A 21,517-nucleotide genomic window follows, 5' to 3' on the forward strand; every position below is an offset into this window, starting at 1 on the left:
AAATATTCTATAACGAATCTTATCATTTAAGATTTTATTGATTGATTGACGTCAATTTTCAATGACATATGTGTATTTAATTTTTGGAATTTTAAGCTAAAAAACTGAATATAAGGGTGACTTGCACCATTTAACTATAACGATAACCAAACCATAACCAGCCGTATACTTGCCGCGCATTGGTCAAATGTGCGATTTGACAACTGAAAATGGTTCAGTTATCGTTATAGTTAAATGGTGCAACTCACTGTTACTATTTTTAATGCCATTTTTGAAATCTATCCTTTGATGAGAGAATAAAGAGAGGCAAGGGAAAACAACTGTTGATTTTTCTTTCCCGTGACCCAAAGACTGACTATTACTTTAGAAAAAGGATAAGCATTGCCATCCAACGTGGCAATGCTGCCAGCCTCTTGGGCACGCTCCCAGTTGACTACAAATAGGGGTATTTTTAACCGACTTCAAAAAAAGAGGTTCTCCGTTTGACTTGTGATTGATTGCGATTATTTCACGTTTGGCTGTACCGATTTAGCTGCGGGTAAAGCATAGTGTTAGTCAGACTTGTTTTTACGTGTATTCATTATTGATGTCGCTTTTTTATGTAGATTTTTTTTCTAAAAATATTAAAGGTTTAGTACTCACCATCACGGCTCATTCCAAGTTTGAGGCATTTCTGCAATCTGCAATACTGACAACGATTTCTGTTGACCCGGTCGACAACGCAGGCTTTATTCCGTGGACACTGGTAGTTCACCACTGGAAGAGAGTTATGGGTTAGTATCGATTACTAAATGTATAATCGATAAAATAATCGAGAGATTTTGGAGACTAAAGAAAAATCGAATAGTCAACATTCAGGGATTTTCAGACGCTAGCTAAAAGTTTATAAATGATTAAGTTGACCAATAGTCATAGTATTTGAATGCAAATTTATCATGTTGATCGGTTGTTATTGTATTCTAGTTAATAGAAACTTATAATATATCAACCTTTTTTTATCATAGGCTCCAAAATCTCTCAATTGTTACCATTTTAAGAAGGCTGACCGATTATTAATAATTATTACAATGAGTTACCAATGCATGCAATTACTAATAAATTTGAACTACTTTTTGTTAAATTGTATTTAAATAAGAGTTCAAATCTTACCCGGTAATGTGACTAGATGCAAAGGAAATATTTTCAAAATAGGTAATAAAGTCAATTGGTTCCTTTCATAATATATTGTAGTGTATAAAAGGTTATTACCTTTTAAAAGCCATGCCATAACTTATACTGGGTACAGCTTACCCCCTAGAAATCAACACCCTAGTAATTATGGTATACCTATTTCTTCATATTATAGCACCCCATATATAATTGTCTACATCGAGGGACCCCCAGAAAAAAGTACATGCATAATTATTGTAGGGCCCAATGTCGCCGACAACATAAACGTCTGTTTTCTTGGCACTTAGCAAATTAGTCATCTGACGATTTCTCGTAACCAAAACAAGGATAGCAGGTATCGAACCCACTAAAATAAGAATTCTTTCTTGTTAAATAAACTCTTCTATGGTGCTTCCATGGTATTTTTATAGATTTTGTTACGGAGATCCAACATGTTTTGGTCTGAATTATTAATCTCTCTGAAGAGGCCTCTATAAGGTAATAGTTTCTGTACGTACATACGTATTTCTATTTATTATATCTATATTATGTATTTCTATTTTAAGTAAAAAAGTTGTCGTGTATTTGTGAAGATCTAAAACCGCTGATTTTCAGCTTTAAGTTGGAACAAATCTATGAATCTCTGAAACTAAAGGTAGGGTAGGTAAAGGCAATCTTGATAGGACTTTACACAAATACGATTTATTAACAGATTCTGTTCGCATTGATTTTTGGCCACATTATTTTTGCTTATTTTTAAAAAGTCATACCAAGATTTGTGCACATGTACCTTCACTTAAGACCCTACTCAAGAAGTACCTTAAAATCTATAATATTAAAAATAGCAGTAAAAAAGACGCCGACCTGTGCTCTGTGATCGCCGGAAGAAACCCTTGCACCCCTCGCAGGTGATGACGCCATAGTGGACACCAGATGATTTGTCCCCACACACCTTGCATGGTATTATTTCGATTTGAGCTGGAACAAATAGAGAAATAACATTAATTTTGGTAAAGAAATAATTTAATAATGGGACAATTCTGACAGGTTTAGGTTACTGACAAGATAAACGTAAGTTTCTTAAAGCAACTGTTCTCGATAAAATTTTCACGTTCAATTTTAAATAATAACATGGAACATTAATTTTGTAATTTTTTTATTTTTTGCAAATAATAATCTTAGAGTTGTCGTCACAGAAAATATTTTTCTCAATATCGTTGTAATTATTTAGGCAATGTGTAACAATAATTCAAATACATAGATGCAAAACCATGCAATTTACACCTGATAAACCTATAAACAAAGCCTACTGTCACTTTTGGCGCTAAAAAGACAAAGATGGCCGACCTAAACGTCACACAATCACTACAAGTTCAAAAAAAGAACAATTTTTTTTTTACTTCTTTTTTGTGCCAATAACTTTCGTTACATAACAATTATAAATAAAACCTTATCCTGCTTATACCATTCTCATTGGAGCGTTAAGAACTGGTCTTCGATTCGCGGCCATTTTTGGTACGAGTTCATTGACCTCGAGGCAAGGTCGGAACGCGGACGATGACTTCGTTTGAATGTGTGCGTTCGTGTACGGATAGGGACTGCCCTTTTGTAGTTGTGTGTGTTTTGTGTTCGATTTTTTGCTTATGTTAGATAATATTGATAGTGTAATTTTTTGGGTTGTGGCTTTTCAGCCGATTTCCCAGAAAGGACCAGGTTTTCAATTCATCAAAATCTTTTTTTTTGTGTCAATCAGATATTATGTCAAGTTAGAATTTAACTAAAATCGGTGCAGTCATTTTATTGAAAATGTTTGACAGACATGAAGATTTAATTTCACATTTCGTATGTTAGTTAGAAGGAAAATTAGATATTTTCTTCAACAACTACTTTTATTGTAAAAAGGGGAAAATTTTAAAATCAATTCTTACACGTGTCAAGTTAAATAAGATTTTAATGAGAAATTTCATTAAAAACCTATTTACTTCGAGATAGGTTATGAATGTTATTGATATCATTTGTATAGGATAAACTAACCATTAATAATTTGAAAATCTTCAATTTTAACAAATCCAAATAACACATCATCTGCCTTTTCTCAAGTATTCCCAACTATGTTGAGGTCGGCTTCTAGCCTAACCAGATGCAGCTGAGTACCAGTGTTTTACAAGGAGCGACTGCCCATCTGACCTCCTCAATCCAGTTACCCGAGCAACTCAATACCCTTTGGTAAGACTGGCTGTCAGACTTACTGGCTTCTGACTACCAACTAGGTATATGATGAAATAGATTGATTGCATAAAATGACAATAATGAGTAAAGCATTCTGTAAAACGGAACTTAAAACTGTTTCGTAAAACCGTTCCGTTTTACGAAACAGTTGACAGTTTCGTTAACGACAATCTTTGCAATATCCTTTTGCCTTGTTTGTTTAGATTTCAGAAGTTCAGTTTTTATGCAATAACAACAGTTTTGGAAATAACACTTCTTAATCGTTATTTTCAAAGTTATTTATTTTTAGGTAAAGTAGGACACCAAATTGTTTAGGTGGAAATAAATAAGATTTCACTGCAGTCTAAATAGTAGGTCGACAGTTAATCCAATCTTTGCCAATTTTTTTTTAAAGTCTTCATTCCAATCGAAGTTTTCAGTCGGTCTGATACCGGCTAAATATCTGATATTTGTTATGTGCGCACCATTCATTTTCATACTACTAAGAAGTAAAGCATTATTTGTTGAGATCACATCATGCATATAAGGATATTTCTGTAATAGACGTCGAGTTTTATTTTGTCGCGGTCACATCACAAATTTAGATACCTTTTTAAATCACACAGCATCACTAGTCACTAGATAATATAAAACAAAGTCGCTTTTTCTGTCCCTATGTCCCTTTGTACGCTTAAATCTTCAAAACTACGCAATCGATTTTCATACGGTTTTTTTTTAATAGATAGAGTGATTAAAGAGGAAGGTTTAAATATGTATAATAACATGCATTAGATTGTGGGGAAATATTGATATCCCGTGCGAAGCCGGGGCGGGTCGCTAGTAAAGTATATTTCTACCATGATACCCATACCATATAAAAAAATATTAGGTACATACTTATATAAAAAGCAGCCACATCAATATGAACCAAGCAGTTTCCTGCCAAAGAGACACTATCTCTCTCTCTCTTTCTAACCGCTCAGCTGATTATGACGTCATTGGCCATCGACCGAGCATTTGGAATTGTATCACGCCCCGCTACGTCATACAACGGTTAGCCTTTTGAATTTGGAACGTTTAGGATTTACAGTTATGCAATGTGATTTAGTTTTTGTTTTGAAAATGGAATGGTTGGTGTTTGAATTTTTGAGTCGGATGATTCGTGTTTTGTTAGGTTGGTAACTTGAAGGTTGCGGTTCCAATTTTCAAAATGTTGATTTGGTACTTATTCTATTTTCTTTTAATTTTTTAAAGGAGTTAACGAAGGAGTTTCTTAGTTTTACCTCATGTACCTATGCTTACATATTTGTAGCGGATTTTAGCATAGCATTTGTCAGACTTAGGATTTCAGGTTACTAGTGAAGTCGGTTATTAGTAATTTAATTTTTTGTTAAATGTTTTCTTTTTAGTGTAGGCTTTTTTCCTTTTAGCCTCTATTTAGAAGGTAACAATTCTATAACAACGGAAAATTCCTGAGATAATCCCCAAATGTATTAGTATTCTATTTTTAGAGTCAGAGAAAACCCTCTGTCTTTCCTTTTGGTTTCGCAAACCTACTTTTTACCAATTTTGGCCACGGCAAATTCTTCCTACAAAACCCTAGATATTTTTTTAAATATAGGTACTAGGACTTACAATAGCCATAGGATATAATCATGACTTCTATTATCCTAATCCTTTTGACAAACCAACACAACAAAACCATAGACATTTTATTCTACACTTGACAATCGTTGATTATATTAAGTATTCGATTTTCAATTTGCATTCAATACTATGCTTTACACACCCACCGTACGTCACAGGTCAATGACCTTTTGAAGCCTCGACGAGGCAGTCTTAGGGCTGCTAAGCTATTTTTAGCTTAAATGTCTCCTTTAATTTTGAAGAATTAGCGCGAAATTAGTGTATTTTTCTCATGAAAATTGTATCATTTCGATGTAAAAAGAGCTATATTTTGTATGAAAAAATCCCCCCCATCATCCTCCGAGCCTTTTCCCAATCATGTTGGGGTCGGCTTCCAGTCTAATCGGATGCAGCTGAGTACCAGTGCTTTGCAAGAAGCGACTGCCTATCTGACCTCCTCAACCCAGTTACCCGGGCAACCCGAAACCCCTTGGTTAGACTGGTGTCAGACTTACTAGCTTCTGACTACCCGTAACGACTGCCAAGGATGTTCAATGACAGCCGGGACCTACAGTTTAACGTGCCATCCGAAACACAATCAATGGTGTCTAAGATATACTTAGAAAGTACATACAAACTTAGAAAAGTTGCATTGGTACTTGCCTGACCTGGGATCGAACCCGCATTATATTATTATATGCATTATATTATTACGCATTATATTATTATATTATTTTTGTATGTAAAAAATATATACACTAAAAACAGAGTTAAATTGTGCTAAAAACACAAAAATAAAGTACGCTCACCAACCGTGGGTCTAGTACCAAATTTAAATTTTAATCTACCAGCTTACGTCAGGGTTCATCGACCGCTGTTGTCCGAACTAGCGCTTCAAACAACTTTATTCTGACACCCCTAAATTCGGGAATACGACTCTATCTCAAAGTGATAAAGTTTAATTTAGAACAACAATTTGTTGCGAAATTGCGAAATTAATTTTGTATTTGCTAGTTCGAAATTCGAATGTGAGTCGAGAAATTGTTTCTGTTTTATCTTTTTTTTTTGCTAGAACCTTCTGTGATGCTCGTTTAAATCGTGTACGTTATTCCAGTAGAGAAATAAATACTTTTTAATTAAGAATAATTATTTTAAATTACTACTGATATTTCAATTAACTTAGATATTTTCTCTTCCGTCTTTTGACTCTAGAGTAAAAATAATTCCGATATATTATGTTTTTATTGATAAAGAATTCACGCAATGCTCTTAACACATTTACTCCAGAATTTTTCTGTCATGTCAGTTTTATTTCATAGAATAAGTTCCCAAAGGTGATTAATTTCCTCGATATTCCTAAGTAATATAAAAAATTACAATCATACAAAATAAATTCATTTTATCCTCCGCAAAAAATATTGAAAAAAGTTTAAATCAAAGGTTACTAAAGTTACAGGTTACAGTCAGCATAAGTACATTTATACTGGTTGCAACAGATTAAAATTGCATAACAAGAGATGCAACGTGATGCAATGCAGTTACAGTTATTGAAATAAGCAATATGTCTTGTAATGACAATCATTGTATCACCAAAGATATATGCTATCAGCGTTATTTAATATCAGTAAATCATTTCATTTATCGGTCATGAAAAAAAGGATTTTTAGAGGTCGTTCAATTTAAGGAAAACCTTGATCAATCTTATCAAATATTGCACGTAAGGTAATAAAATATATGTACGCGGTCAGATTGAGAACATCTTTCTTTTTTTAATTCAATTAGTAATAAAAGTTAAATTAGTCAGCAACAGATAATGTTGATTTATAAGGCCATTTTCAATAAACAATGAAATTTTTTAGCACTAGAAAAATGCTAAAACATTAAAATAATATCAACATTAACAAAAAAATCACATCATTACTCACTTTTCCACATAAAACACCACTTTTCTACAAATATTTACAAAACTACTCATAGGTACTATTTTTAACAAAAACCCCAGACCGAGGAAACCACGTAAACATCCTTCTATAATTATTAAATCGCTTTTAAATATAGTTTTTGGCTTCAGATCAGCTGTTGGAGGTCAAAGAACTCGATCTATTGTTTCAATAATGTATTGTAATGACATTCTTCTATCGTTGCACAAGTTTTGAATGACCTGTCTGCTATTGTGCATTAAAAGGCATAAAATAAATATACTTTTTTATTTAAGTTGCTACTGGTATGCCAGTGGGGAATGCAAGCTAGTATGGTATCTAAACGAAGCATTAGGATTAGAAATTAGAACAGTGAATTAAAAAAAAAATCTAGGTGCTTAGTTAAGACTTTTGTGGCTTTTGTATTCGAATTTCAAAATACTTGATTTTCATTTTTTGTAAAAGCTATGACTGTCGTCCATTTTGAATTTTATGAATTTGAATTTGTGGTGCTCTAATAACTGTTTATAGATGAAAAGTGCCTCAATTAAACGAAACGTACTTAACACTCTTTATAAATTAGCAGCTGTATTCTGACTAGTGCCCGTACCGGGATAAAATGTAGCCTATGTTACTCGGGAAGAGTGTAGCTTTCTAACAGTGAAAGAATTTTCAAAACGGTTCAATAGTTTCGTAGTATAAACAAACAATCAAAAAACTGTTTCCTCTTTATTATATTACTTAGTATAGATTCTCTGACTCAGATGTACTGAAGAAATATCATAGGTAATATTGAAAGTCAAAGAACGACCTTGCCGTTTAATATTGTTACATAAAACTGTTCACATTATCATAATCTTCACCAATATAATAATAATAAGACTTCATACATAAATATTGACAATGTAATCATATCGAAAATATTCAGATAGGAGAAGTTATGAGAAATTGCTATTACTAGGAAATTCTTCGTGAGTGATATCATACCTCCTTACGTGTAGGCTGAATATTGGAGACGTCTTTGCTTGTTCGAGTTTCAAAATACAAAAAAAAAGTGTCAATAGATTATATAATTTACAACTTTGTACTTACAAATTATATACCTAAAACTAAACCTAAGTCTAAAATTACTATGCTGAAAAGCTCATCAAAATTGGTTCAGCCAAACGTGAGATAATGGCGCACTAACATACATTATATTCTGGCAGTTCAATCTAAAAACCCCTTTTTTGAAGTCGGATAAAATTGGTTATTATATCCTGCTGCTACCAATAGAAAATAAACTATAAATTCCATAATATTGATTACAATGTTTATAACTGGTTATGCGGTTAAATAATTATTGTTTTATCCTCAAATGAAAATAAATAATTTTGCATTGTGGTGCACTTTTATCAGTAAAAGGTAAACGTCCTTATAGCTTGTTAATGACCCAGACATTATGAATCAAAGACTATGAGGGTTACTAGAAAAATATATTAGCATAAAAATATTTACAAAAAAATAACCAACTTCCATGATATAAGTACCTAAAACCTTCTCCTAACTCTGACAAATAATAAGTCTGATACCAACCATAAGTGTCAAACTGAGAACCTACCATTTTTTTTTTAAATCGGTGAAATTAGACGCATTGAATTAAAAGCGACGTATTTACTTCTTAAAACTAATGAACAAACGTTAATCTATGACTATCAAACGCTTTAACAGACGGAATAAAAAAACAAGATAAAAAAAACGTAAGACCAAGCCTACAAAAAAAATATATTTGATAAGTATGACAAACTGATTCATTATCAAGTCAAGGCAATGACTGATATCGGTCAAACTCGAAGCTCAATACTGATTATATCGCGAATTCATACGTAACGGGTTAAGGTAGCCTTTGGAGCTAAGCTGTGTGACGCAGCGTCTAGCAGTGACGCTTTGGTGAGATGAATGTATTTTGCAAGTTGGATGTGACATCACTTTTACATGTCACGTTAATTTAAGAAAATTAGGACATTTTCTTGATGTCCCTGAGAAGGCATGCCGAAATAAACTTAAGGGTCGTAGCCTCTTTTAAAGTCTAATCAATGTCATAAATTATTTTAATGAGTGAAATTATGTGACCAGGCTGGAATGGCCTTCTGAGGAAAGACCATATCATTATGGATACCCACGACAATTTCATACATTTTCATAAAACATCACTCTGTCGTCGCAGCGTCATACACGCACCGCCACTGACGTGACGGACGCTCGTTTCCAAAAGCTACCTTAACCATACAACATCACCTACGTTTCGTGACATCACAGGTCAATGAACTCGAAACCGCGTGCTTTTCATTTTTATATTTAGGCATACCAATTTAATTTGACCTCTGATGCGCACAGGAATGTTCGCATTAATAGATCAGGTTAATATGGTTGGTTAACCGTTATAAATGACAAATGTATGTTGACCTCTCGTCTGTTTGATATTGTTTTATATGATAGGTCTTTTTATAGTGGTTACGTTTACAGTTTAGACTGATGTATTTTGATCTGTCACGTCTGTCGAAATGTTCCGTTTCATACATGGTTTTGTTTTCAAACTGTGGAAAAAAAATATTACGTTTTTTATGTAAGTTTTTTTCGGAAGGCCTGGTTGTAACCTTTTGATAAATGGCCAGACGGCTAGACAGATAAATTACGATAGTGAAATATAACAAAACATGTTTATCTGTGTAACCTAGATCTAGATCGGATGTTGTCTATAATAATGCCTAAAAAATATTAGAAAGGTCTAGAACTTTCTCATTACCAAAATACTCATTTACCTAATGTACCTAGACTCATTTATCTATGATGCATGACACTATAAAAAATATGTCATCATATTTAATTCTACCAAAAAAAAACTTTTCCAAAAGTTACCTTGTTTAAAAGCTACTTTTTAAACAAGGCAAAATACACCAACTTTATTTTTAAACAATAATTATTTACATCATAGACAACACATCAAAAAATCTAGAAGTTCTGCAACGGACCTTTGTACGTGAGAACATGGAATCCAATATGGCGGAAACTCAATGACAGTTACATTTTTCACAGTGCCACAGGTTAACGAACTGAATTTATTTGAATGAAATGATGACTAAGTAATTATTAGTAACTAAATGAATCATTTTCATACAGTCTTTAGCTTAGTAATAAGGAATTCCTGCTCTTTATTGTGAAACTTTAGTTTTGCAAGAGCGTTGACTTTAAAAATGATAGTAGTGCAGTATTTTGTGCAGAAAAATTGCTTATTTTATTGCTGCTTTTACATTAAGTATTTAATGTTACATTTGAAACTTTCAAATGTATTAGCTGAGTTTGAATATTCCCAAAAAGTACTTTTCCTGATTCTGACAGATCTTTTTATTCTGTCAATGTCAAGGAATTTAAAAAAAAATCTATACAAAAGAGGCTTCACGTTACTTGTTCGTAACTGGCCAGAAATAGACTATATACCTACTTTAACATTACAAGGAGTTCTATTGTATATGTTTAAACATATAACATTTTGTATTCTCTAATTTCAAACTGCTTCTGGCTACTTCGTAATTCTATACTAATATGTATATAAATCAGTAGAGTTATGTGCTATTGTTTATATAAAAGTTAAGTGGTTCCTTTAACGGTGAGTTTGTTATAAAACTTATGTTTATAAATTCTTTTATAAGGAAGAATTTAGGGTGCCTTGAAGATAACTATGGCTTGTATTTGGCAAAGCAGAGCTAAAAAGACAGCTTAGTTCCGTGACCAAGCTATCAGTTGACTAATGATGATATCCAAAAGATTTTTTTTTACAAGGAAGAAGTGCAACTAAGTATCATATCTTTTGGTCTAACATGCAATGTTATTAATTTGGCCTGAGAAAGTGATATTTAAGTTTTTTATTCACCTTGTCCTCTTAACCCTATTTCTAATATATCAAAAGTAAAACGATTTCTCAAATGCCACTACAAAATCGAAAGGAAAAGTAAACCTTTCTGTTCATAAATTCCAAAATTTCTCACATGTTATTTATTCCCCCCTAAAACAATTAACTTTGAGAATTTTAATAACCTGTTGAAAGTATGTTAACAAAACCGTTCAATTGAACGCGCCCTAAAATAAAAGTGACAGCATACGTCATGTGACGTCACGGGTGAACGACATCACGAGTTCGTTCTAATTTTGAAACGTTTTGACAGTTTTACTTTTTTATCGTTACGCAGTTTTTATTTTTAAGATTACGATTCTTTTTTTAAATAGGGACTTTAAAAAGTAAACTTCAAAAATGGAGGTTGTCAGTTTCACCTGTATAAACCTATGTATGTTTGTGCGGGATTATCTCACGTTTTGCTGAACCGATTTTGGTGCAGTTTTCAGCATACAATTTGTCAGACTTAGGAGAACGTTTATTACATCGGTCTTTTGTTGTTTGATAACTCAAACATTCAGTTTTTATGAGGAAATAATAACTGTTTGCCTTCAAAAACGTTGTTTATTATATTTTAATTAACTTGAGTCTTATGGTATTATCAGGGAAGGTTATTTTTGTGCTCCGCCCACCTTCCGTGGCTTTCTTGTGGAAAGTTTCTGCGTGCGAAAATCAATAAGCTAGCTATAATAAAAACGAACAGGATTTTATTTTGTTTCAGATGGCGCCTACGTCTTTTTCAGTTTTCCTTAGAAATAATATTTTTGATTTCTGGCCTTTTAAAACAGGTTTTATTTCTCTTGAAAAGACTTTAAGACTTTGGGCCGGAGTTTGATGGTTACAGTAGAGCTGTTTCTCGTAATTTCATTTTTTTAAGATACGGTAATAACTGAAAATATCTAAGGAGAAAACTAAGCTAAAATCCTTACGAACTTTCAATCAATACTTACGTATTTGTCCAATAAAATTAAAAATATTTGCAAGATTTTCTCATGTTGTCTAGCAAAAAGGGCTATTATTTTAATAGACTCTTTTCAACTAATTCTAAGACAACACCGGAAACTTTTAAACGTCCATTTTTCAGCTACAATCCCACGCGGCCATTACGAAAATTTTCATGAATGTAGAGTTAAGAAGAACTTATGTGAGGTGAACGCTTCATCAAATTAAATGTCAGTGGCCTTGAACCCTGGCAGTTGAGGCCAATTTGTAGAGTGGCAACCCCGAAATTGTTCTATTAAAGTAGTAGAGTCTGATGACTAATGACAATTGAACTTTAAAATGTAAATTGTGTTTTTTTAGGAATGCAGTTGTTTTTTCTATTTTTTTTTTTGTTTTTTTTTTTCAAAATATATAGATAACAATGGCTTCTAAAATTAATGTTAATTTTGTGTTCCATGATAAAACACTCGAATTTAAAATTTCGAAGCGATTACCAAAAAAAGACTTAAAAGAACAGATTCCAAACTCAAAACGAACACGAGCTACTTTCAAATTGACATTTTGTCTATTAATCTATAAAATGTTTTAACATTACGCAAAGGCAACCGTGTACTTGTACTTACGTCGTTTTACAACTATCAGGGCTAGCACGTGTCATTTTTCGTCGGGGTCAATGACATTACGCTGCACTTTGACTTGCCTAGTAATTATTTAGAGTTCTTTTTTCAAACGTTTTTTTAATTGTGTTCGAAATGTACGTAGATTTTTTTTTGTTAGGTTGTGTATTGTGTAGTACCCTTACGTTAACTTTTGAGTGTTTAAATATAGTGTAGATAGCTATTCGACCTTTTTACTATTAGATTTTTTTTATTGTTTTTCTTTATGTTAGTATGTTTGCTAAGTTATAATGGATTATTGAACCTACTATTTTGAGTTTGAGCAAAAGTAGATTTGAATCGCCTTTAATGTTTAAAATAATACAAAGAAGAGTTTCTATTCTACATTTATACGAAAACTAGTTCTTTATCTATTTAGTTTTACTTAAACGTATCAAAAACTGTTTGTATTATTTCTAATTTCCTGTAAAATAATTTAAACTATATCCTAACACTACTTAAGTGCACATTAACTGAAGTAAATATGACACATACGACCTTTTAGACACCTAACCTACATTTTTCGAACAATTAACACAAATACTGTAACAAAGAAAAACCCGGTAAGTAGCAATAAGTAGCAAATAAAAATTAAGGGCACAAACATTTAAATGCAATTTGGAACAAAAGATAAATGCATCGATTTTGTGAATAATTATGTTTACTAAGATCTAGGTCGTGTGACGAAAAAAATATGTACTTAAGCTATTTGGTTTTCGACTGATTGCAGTTTTGTGAGTGGTTTAAAGTGTGTTAAAACATTATTTTCTATCTTCATTTGTTTCTGAATAAATAAAAAATAATTATCCATGTTTGTATGTATGTTTAATCAAAAGTTAAGAATGACTGCACCGATTAGTGACATTCTTTTATTTAATGTTTGTATTTAATTATTCTCGCTGCCCTTAATTTGTTTGCATATTTTTTTGGTGTTTGTCTTTTGATAGTTAATTGCTATATTAAATGAGAAATGAACAGAAAATAGTATTGTTTTTAGTTAGATAAAAAATAATATAAGTATCCGAAAGACGACCTTGACTTGACCTGAAATGTTTAATAACGCTAAGTGTCAATTCTAGTCATACACCAATTAACATAGTAACCAATAACCCTATTTTCTATTTCACTTTTAGTTCTTTTGGCATAACCTCATAAAAAAGTTAATGACCTCACACAATAATATCTAACTCCAAAAAGTTCTGCTACAATAGTAAACTTTTTTCTTAAATCTGAAAAAAAAACACATTTGACAGGTGTCACTTTTTCCCGCGAAATGTCATCGCTCTAAAATAATGAGTCCTGCTGTTTCCATTTTAAAACGTCGAGTTATCAGTCTAATTAATACGCACTTTGCTCCAACAAATTGGACAATACAAACAAACAAATATAATCAAATTGATACTGCTATTTGCATACCGTATCGTATAAAAGGGCCCAATGACAGTACCCTAATTAATCGTGACAAATTAAACGACATTCCGCTCTTACAACTGTTGAAATTAGGAAATGAGTAACACCATTTTTTTGGCATAAAGAGCAGGAAGCGATTGATGTAAATCAAAACGTAGTAACCAAAGTTAAAGTAAATTGTAGGTTAAGTCTTTTTGACGTAAAAATAAAAAAATAAAGTACCTCTTATAGAATTAGCGGCTTTCTTATCCATAAACATGCCAGATATTGACGAGCCGAACATCCCGTCACTGCTGCCAGGCGGGGGGGATGTACTGTCCGCCACGGACCCTGACGTGATGTCCATGCCCATCTGGTTGTGCATCACCGGCTGCACATCCGTATGAGGTTCTCTCTTCAGCTGCATACCCTGGGGCAGGCCCTGGGACTGGTGCAGCATCGTCGATGCCGACGAGTGACCTCCGTGCTGGTCTGGAGGCCACTGCGACCCAAACAAATCGTGGAACTGATTGCTGTTCATCATTCCAAATTCAATTTTCGAATTTTTCTCCGTCGTCCTTCCTTTTTTCTTCTGAGGTTGAAACCTTTTTTGTTTTTTTTAAGTTATTTTCGGCCAATGATTTTGTGTGCGCGCGAATCGAATTCGCATTGCGGTTAACACTAGTATCACTGTACGATTTGGTGTTCCAATGGATTGTTTTAAATTTCTTCTTTTTTTAAATTTTATTGTTCGACTATGTCGGTAAGGCAACTGTTTTTTGTTTTTCTTTTGCGTTACACCATGAGAATTTTTCTTCGAAAAAACTATGGCACTCCCAATATAGTGTTTCTTCAACTATGTTGACTTTTTAAGCACCAAGTTTTAGTGTTTAACTGATAAATATATTCCGGCCGAGCGGTGATGTGAGATTTCTTTTAGCGAAGTTTATTTCAGGTATTAACTTTTTGAAGAGCAACAAATTTTTTGGCATTTTGTCTCCGTGGTTATGTTTTGTTTTCTTCCTTTCGTCTTAAATAAACATTCTACGTAAGGCACTATTATATTTATTGTAGTTATTCACTTGTTCCCTTAATCTACTGGTTTTATTTTATTCTCTTTATCAATATTTGAAAAACACAAAAAATCTGTAAAGAGAAAAACCGAAGCAGGGAGAAAAATGTATTTGAAATTTAAAATAATTTTGAGGAAAAAATTTGAAAATGCCAATTTGTTGTCGTTTCCGAAAGATTTTAGCTAACCGAACAGTATTGCTCAATTATCTAAAATCCGTTATCCGAATTTACGTGGAACACTAGATTTAAATTTTAAATGTAGAAGTCGTTAGATGCCACCACGTTCCATTTCCAAAAAAGAGGATAATTGCTGTCACTGTTGCACTGTTAGGCACTGTCACTTGTTTTGTGGAAAATAACAATACGTGATCACCTCACTGCTGGAAAAATTTGTACGTTAGTCGTTTGTACTATAGGTTGTTCACAAGTCGGCTTCGCGACGGCGACTGGCTAGTCCGAAGATGTTGACGCCAGAGCGGCCCGAACGTGACTGACGCATTGACGAATCTTCGGCCAGGCTCACGAAAAAATTATATATTTTTTCATTCCGACCGAATAATCAACTTAGCTCATAGCGATAGTTCAGTCGCCCCGGCGCGGCGCAGACTACGATGGGAAAAATTCTCCTTCAATATTCATCTTTAAGGGGAATTTCCTTGAGGTGTGCCAATTAGCACTCTTGTACCTCCCAAATAACCTAACCGATGTACGGAAACGTGTGTAATTACACTGTAATTAAGAGACAAAATTGCCCATCAGTGTGCGAACGGATCACAAGGCGATGTTCGCTTGTGTGCGTACGTCGGTGTCGTGTACAGATATAGCGGCGCGCGCACACTACCTCGCGGGCGTCACAGCAGTTCATTGACCCCGGGACCCAAACAAAGTAGATTTCGGTGAAATGCTGTTGAACTCTAGTTTTGAATGTGGAATCACTGAGCGATATTACGTCGCCGCCTTTCCTGGCGAATTTTTTCGCCAACGATTCGAATATTTTTGTTCTTTTTTCAAAAATGACAAGTTTCTGCTTCTTTTTTTTTGCGGTAATCATCAATGCTGGCTGACAATGATATTCAATAGATAATTCAAAATTGGAATCGTAGTTTTTATCTTTTGTACGATAAAGTCATGTTTCGACCTAGCAGTTATGACGTCATAGACGAAAATCTGCGTGTTTTAGCATACTTTACAAAAAAAACAAATTTTAAACTAACGAGGTAGTTCTATATACAAATAAATAGTTAGTTTAGAGACTTTACCTGAAGCTGAACTCTTTTCAACTGTTAAGAGGTCAACGACCCGGGAAAAATGTGCTGTCAACCGCAAATATAAAATGTAGGCAATTTTGTTCAGTTACGCGTCTACTAAGTATTCTTTATTTACTCAATTTATTTTCCTTTTAAAAATTAATTATTACGCATCATTATGAAATTACCAAAAAAAAATATTTTTTAATTTTTTGGCTACTTTATCTATCTATGTCTAATATCTAAACTGACTATTTGTATGTTATCTGTTTGAAAAAAAATATGACCTTTACCTATGGTTCAATGACTCTATGGTTAATGATGATCACACTTGGCACTATAGTTTTTTTTTAACCAAAATCATCGCTATTATCGGAAAAGGAAGTTGTTTATCAATAATTAACATTATATAATTGACTTTTGATATGTTTTTAAGGTTATTATTTAATTCACACATAAAAATATTTCAATTTTTCTTCTGACTCTGTGCAAAAAACTTTTACTCACTAAACTCGGTTGGTACTTTCCCATATAAGTGACAATTAAGTACCTACCAAACATAAAAAAACTCTCACTTCTAAACCATTAATCAAAAACACAAAAACTCAAAAAACACACCTACTTTCCTTACCAAACATTATCGGAAACCATCCAGCAATTTTAAGTTCACCCATACATGACTTTAGGGGAAAACTCCCCAAAATCGGGGAAAAAAATGAAAAGTAAATAACCCCCAGAGGGATGCCGCCGACCTTGCGCTAGAAAGGGACGGGTGACGTGACGTCACATGCTGCTATCTCTGTCTATCTCGCAGGCTATTGACCTATTGATTTTGGACCACGTGTTATGTCGTTGTTCTAATAAGAACCCACTGTTGGTCAAATAAGTATACAATTTGTTAGTATTTAAAAGTTAATTATTCTATCTATGAAAGTCCGTGAATGGGTGAAAATCTCCATCATCATCTCCCGAGCCTTTTCCCAACTATGTTGGGGTCGGCTTCCAGTTTAACAGGACGCAGCTGGGTACCAGTGTTTTACAAGGAGCGACTGCCTATCTGATCTCCTCAACCCAGTTACCCGACCCACCCAATACTCCTGGTAAGACTGGTGTCAGACTTACTGGCTTCTGACTACCTGTAACGACTGCCAAGGATGTTCAATGACAGCCGGGAACTACAGTTTAATATTATTTGAACATCTTTAGCAGTCGTTACGGATAAGAGCCAGAAACTCTGACAACCAGTCTTACCTAGGGGTGGCCCAAAAAACTGGGTTGAGGTGAGATAAGTCGCTCAATGTAAAACACTTGTACTCAGCTGCATCCAGTTAGACTGGAAGCCCCAACATAGTTGGAAAAAGGCTAGGTAGGTAATATGATGTGTCGTTTGTACCAAAAAGGTGCTACCTTATAAGTACGGAAAACGGTAAAACTCTATGGTTAATATTTTAACGCTTCTTAACTGACAATTATTTTGCTATTATATTTTGTCGTTTATCTAACGATTATTTTTATCATTTATAAAGTTGAGTCTATCAAATGATTGTGGTTCTAGCTTCCGCCATTGATTTTACTAGAGGCACGTGGAAACTACTTCGCGTAACCAGATAAAAAATAGCCTAAAGTCTTCGTCAATAAATGGGCAATAATTCGTCAATAATGTTAGATAAACACTGAAATTACTGTTGAAATCGGTCCCGTAGGTCCTATGATTAGGTAGTTCGAACTAACTCTTCAGCTTTATAATTTATGATGATGAAATAATATCATAGATGTATAAAAATACATTATTTAATGTACTTTATGTGAAGTTTTTCGAAACCATACCTATATTGATCAAGTCAGAACAACGAGTGTTTATTGTGATCGAAAATACTAGGTACAGGTAAAGCATAAACCAACTAAAAATATATAAATTGCTGCCAATAATAAATAAATATATTATTTAATAGTTTCAGTTTCTAAAATTAGAATACATATATGCTATTTTAAATATCATCAAATTATAAATAGAATACTAATTTTAACTAAAAACAATATTCTATAAGAATTTAAAAATTCCGTCTTCAGTGATAATCTGCTTATATTATAAATGTGAAAGTTTGTGAGAATGTATGGATGTATGTTTGTTATTCAATCACGCAAAAACTGGCTGGACTAATTGAAATTTGGTATGTAGATAGGTGATACCCTGGATTAACACATAGGCTTTTTATCAACACACCACGCGGGCGAAGCCGCTGGCGGAAGCTAGTATTTATATAAAGTATGTAGTAACAACATAAAAACGCATGTAAATGTGGTAACATTAGTTAATCCCAATATTATTTAATCAAGAAAGTGTATTTCACATATTGGTGTTAATTTATTCTTCAAACAGATATAGATTATGAAGATTTATGTTTGTTTGTATAGTTGTGTAGGTTTTTAATGGTTAATCTCCGGAAAGACTATACATCGAACTACATATGTAGCTTACGCCAGAGTTTTCAACGGTGCCCTGCGAGAACTAGTCTGCGCACCCGGATAAAATACAACTTTTCTTAGACTTTAGGCTATATAAAATTGCGTTTTTTTTTTAAATCTGAATATGACAAAAACATCAATCTGAACACTATATATAGGGAACCTATTTGCCATTTTTTCACTTTTATGTACCTAATTTCTATAGAAATCTAGCTAGCCGCCCGCGGTTTCACCTGTGTCCCGAGAGTACTACCTCCCGCATATAAATAAAATGTAGCCTATATATTATTCCGATATCTAAGCTACATTTGTGTAAACAAGAAAATCCTTCCAATAGTTTTTGCTTGAATGAACTAACTGCAAAAGAATCCACCCTAAGGTACAGATTGCTTTTAGCGATAAGACCGCCCATTGTATCACCAAAACTTTTGAATATTTTAGTTTTAATGTAATTTTAACTAGTGTACATAGTAAATAATATATGTATCTATCTATCCATACTTCAAAACTTTCACATTTATAGGTAATATCACTAGGATATAAGATTTATTCCAAGGGGACCCACATGTCAGACCTCACGTAGGCCCACCATACTTGGATAACACATAATGACTGCAGCTCACTGGCTTCCAAACAATGACCTCTATATGTCCTTGACGTGGAATTTTAAGCTAAGACAATGGAGCTTTTTACTGACGTTAAGAAACTAAAATATTGTGTAATAACTTTTTTCAAAATTACGATGAAGGGTACTTAAACTGTGGACTTTAATACCTATCTGTCTCCTTAATTTGCATACTAGAAGTAGAAGGTAGAATTTTGACAATACCCCTAAAAGAGTTATGTCAAATTCTTGTCCCTAGGAAAACAATAGATAGTTATTATTATTCTTTATTGTACACAAAAATGTTTTAATACACACACAATATAGAGAAGATATGTACAAAGGCGAGCTTAACCCAGAGTTGGGTTCTCTGACAGAAAACCTTAGAGCGATAGAGAGATGCGATAGGGAAAAGATGGATACGTTATTGAAATTCGCTGTAAATAAATTCTACTGCGTATTCAATCACCCTTATTGTAGCTGTTTCCCACAGTGGGAACTATTTCCCGTACCCGGTAAAAATATAGCCTTTGAATAGTGTGTTTTCCCAACAATGAAAGAATTTATGAAATTCGTTCAATAGTTTCAGAATTGTAATGAACCAAAATCTGATAGTTCAAAACTTTAGGCAAGTTTACCTTTTCAGTGGCATAGTTAAAATTAAGTATTTGTGTGAAGAATTTGTACTAATTATATGCGATTGACGTACCTTACAGTCAACAATGTCTTGCAAGACCGACAGTTTAACAAAAAAAAATTCGTTCGGTTTCAGGTGTTACCGTGCGTAGAAAAGTACTTCGAATTATTGTTAAAAACAAATAATAACTATAAGCTTTATTTAATTTTATCACAACTACACAGACTTCTTCCATTTCATTTTCTCATTAAATCCCTAACAAACACTACAAAAAAAGCCTAAGGCGGATAGAAAATCTAATTTGCCCAAAAAACAGCTTTTGTTCAGCAAATAAAATGTCAAAATAGAAAGTTCAAAAGCCCTTGTATTAAATGGAGCGTCGTCCTAGTTCAAAATCTAGGTCTTACAGTCTGGGCCAATGTATCTAGAATAGTCTGAAGTTGGCTTTGAGCTGCGCTATAGGAGTTTTAGGGATGAAAGTTCTGCGCAGGTGATTGAGATAACTTCAGGTAGTTCTTGACGCATAGAGAAGTCGTGGTGGTAATGGGTAAAGAACCAACCTTTCAAGTATGAGTGTAAGTTCGATATATTGTATTCTATGTATAATTTGAATAAAAATATTCTTTGCAAAATAAACGCTTTGATTTGATACCAGATCGGGCAAGTCCCAATACAACTTTTCTAAGTTTTTAAGAACTTTCTAAGTATGTTTTGGACACCAATGGCCGATTAAAGGTGAAGGAAAACATCTCGAGGAAACCTAGACTATAAAGTCTGAAAGCACCTGAGCAAGCGTGGTGATTAATGCTCAATCCTTCTCCGTGTGAGAGGAGGCCGCAGCCCAGCAGTGGGACGATTAAAAGTTTGTTTTTGAAAAATTAGTGTAAAAGTTTGTTTTAGAGACTGGATACATCCTTGTTTTTGGGCGTGGTCCTAGCTAGAGATTTATATCCCTTATAATATAAGGGACTAGTTATAGTACATAGCATAAGGGACACATTTGGGCACGCGTTATGTATATGTAGTACTAGCTTTTGCCCGCGACTTCTTTCGCGTGGAATAGTAACTTCCGGTAGATTTTTGGTTTGACCAATAGGTGGCGCTATATGTCCGGAATAAATTTTATTTTTATATTTTTTTGTAATAAAAACTATCCTATGTCCTTTCTCAAGTTTCAAACTATATCTGTACCAAATTTCACACAAATCGATTCAGTAGTTTAGGCGTGAAGAAAAGACAGACAGACAGACAGACAGACAGAAAGACAGACAGACAGACAGACAGACAGACAGACAGAAAGACAGACAGACAGAGTTACTTTCTCATTTACAATATTAGTTAGGATGTACTTGAATCCTATCCTTGTTTAATATTATTCATGCGAATGCTAGTTTGCTGTTAAAGCTGTTGAACAGCGATTAAGAAGACATATTCCTGTACGGATGGAGATATTTGACACAGAGTTGGGACTATAGAGTACGGGTGAACCACAGGAAACAACTGGTTCAATCAATATTCTATTGTTATTTGTAAAAAAGTTTGTATACCTGGCTTTCCAGAAAAAAGTAGCCCATAAGTTTTCTTGATAAATGAGCTATCTAGCACTGACCAGTACTAACCTACAATTAGCAAACAGTGAAACTCTTCAACTTTATAATATTATTCGGAC

At 33.5% G+C, this 21,517-nt stretch overlaps 1 protein-coding gene across 3 annotated transcripts in view; it reads right to left on the reverse strand.

Moving 5' to 3' along the window:
* Positions 1 to 21,517, reverse strand: part of LOC124643264 (probable nuclear hormone receptor HR3) — a 99,594-nt gene that overhangs the window by 15,756 nt on the left and 62,321 nt on the right. The window contains exons 2-4 of one of the 3 annotated variants that reach the window (XM_047182169.1): positions 14,064 to 15,274; positions 2,014 to 2,127; positions 643 to 756 (exon numbers count right to left, since the gene is read on the reverse strand). In XM_047182169.1, the coding sequence (XP_047038125.1) occupies positions 643 to 756; positions 2,014 to 2,127; positions 14,064 to 14,364 (529 nt within the window). In that variant the 5' untranslated portion in view covers positions 14,365 to 15,274. Of the gene's footprint in view, positions 1 to 642; positions 757 to 2,013; positions 2,128 to 14,063; positions 15,412 to 21,517 lie in introns of those variants that run through there. The other 2 variants (XM_047182170.1, XM_047182171.1) reach the window with 2 other exon arrangements.

This window comes from Helicoverpa zea, chromosome 27 (genome assembly GCF_022581195.2).
Source record: "Helicoverpa zea isolate HzStark_Cry1AcR chromosome 27, ilHelZeax1.1, whole genome shotgun sequence".
In the NCBI taxonomy this organism is placed as follows: Eukaryota; Metazoa; Arthropoda; class Insecta; order Lepidoptera; family Noctuidae; genus Helicoverpa; species Helicoverpa zea.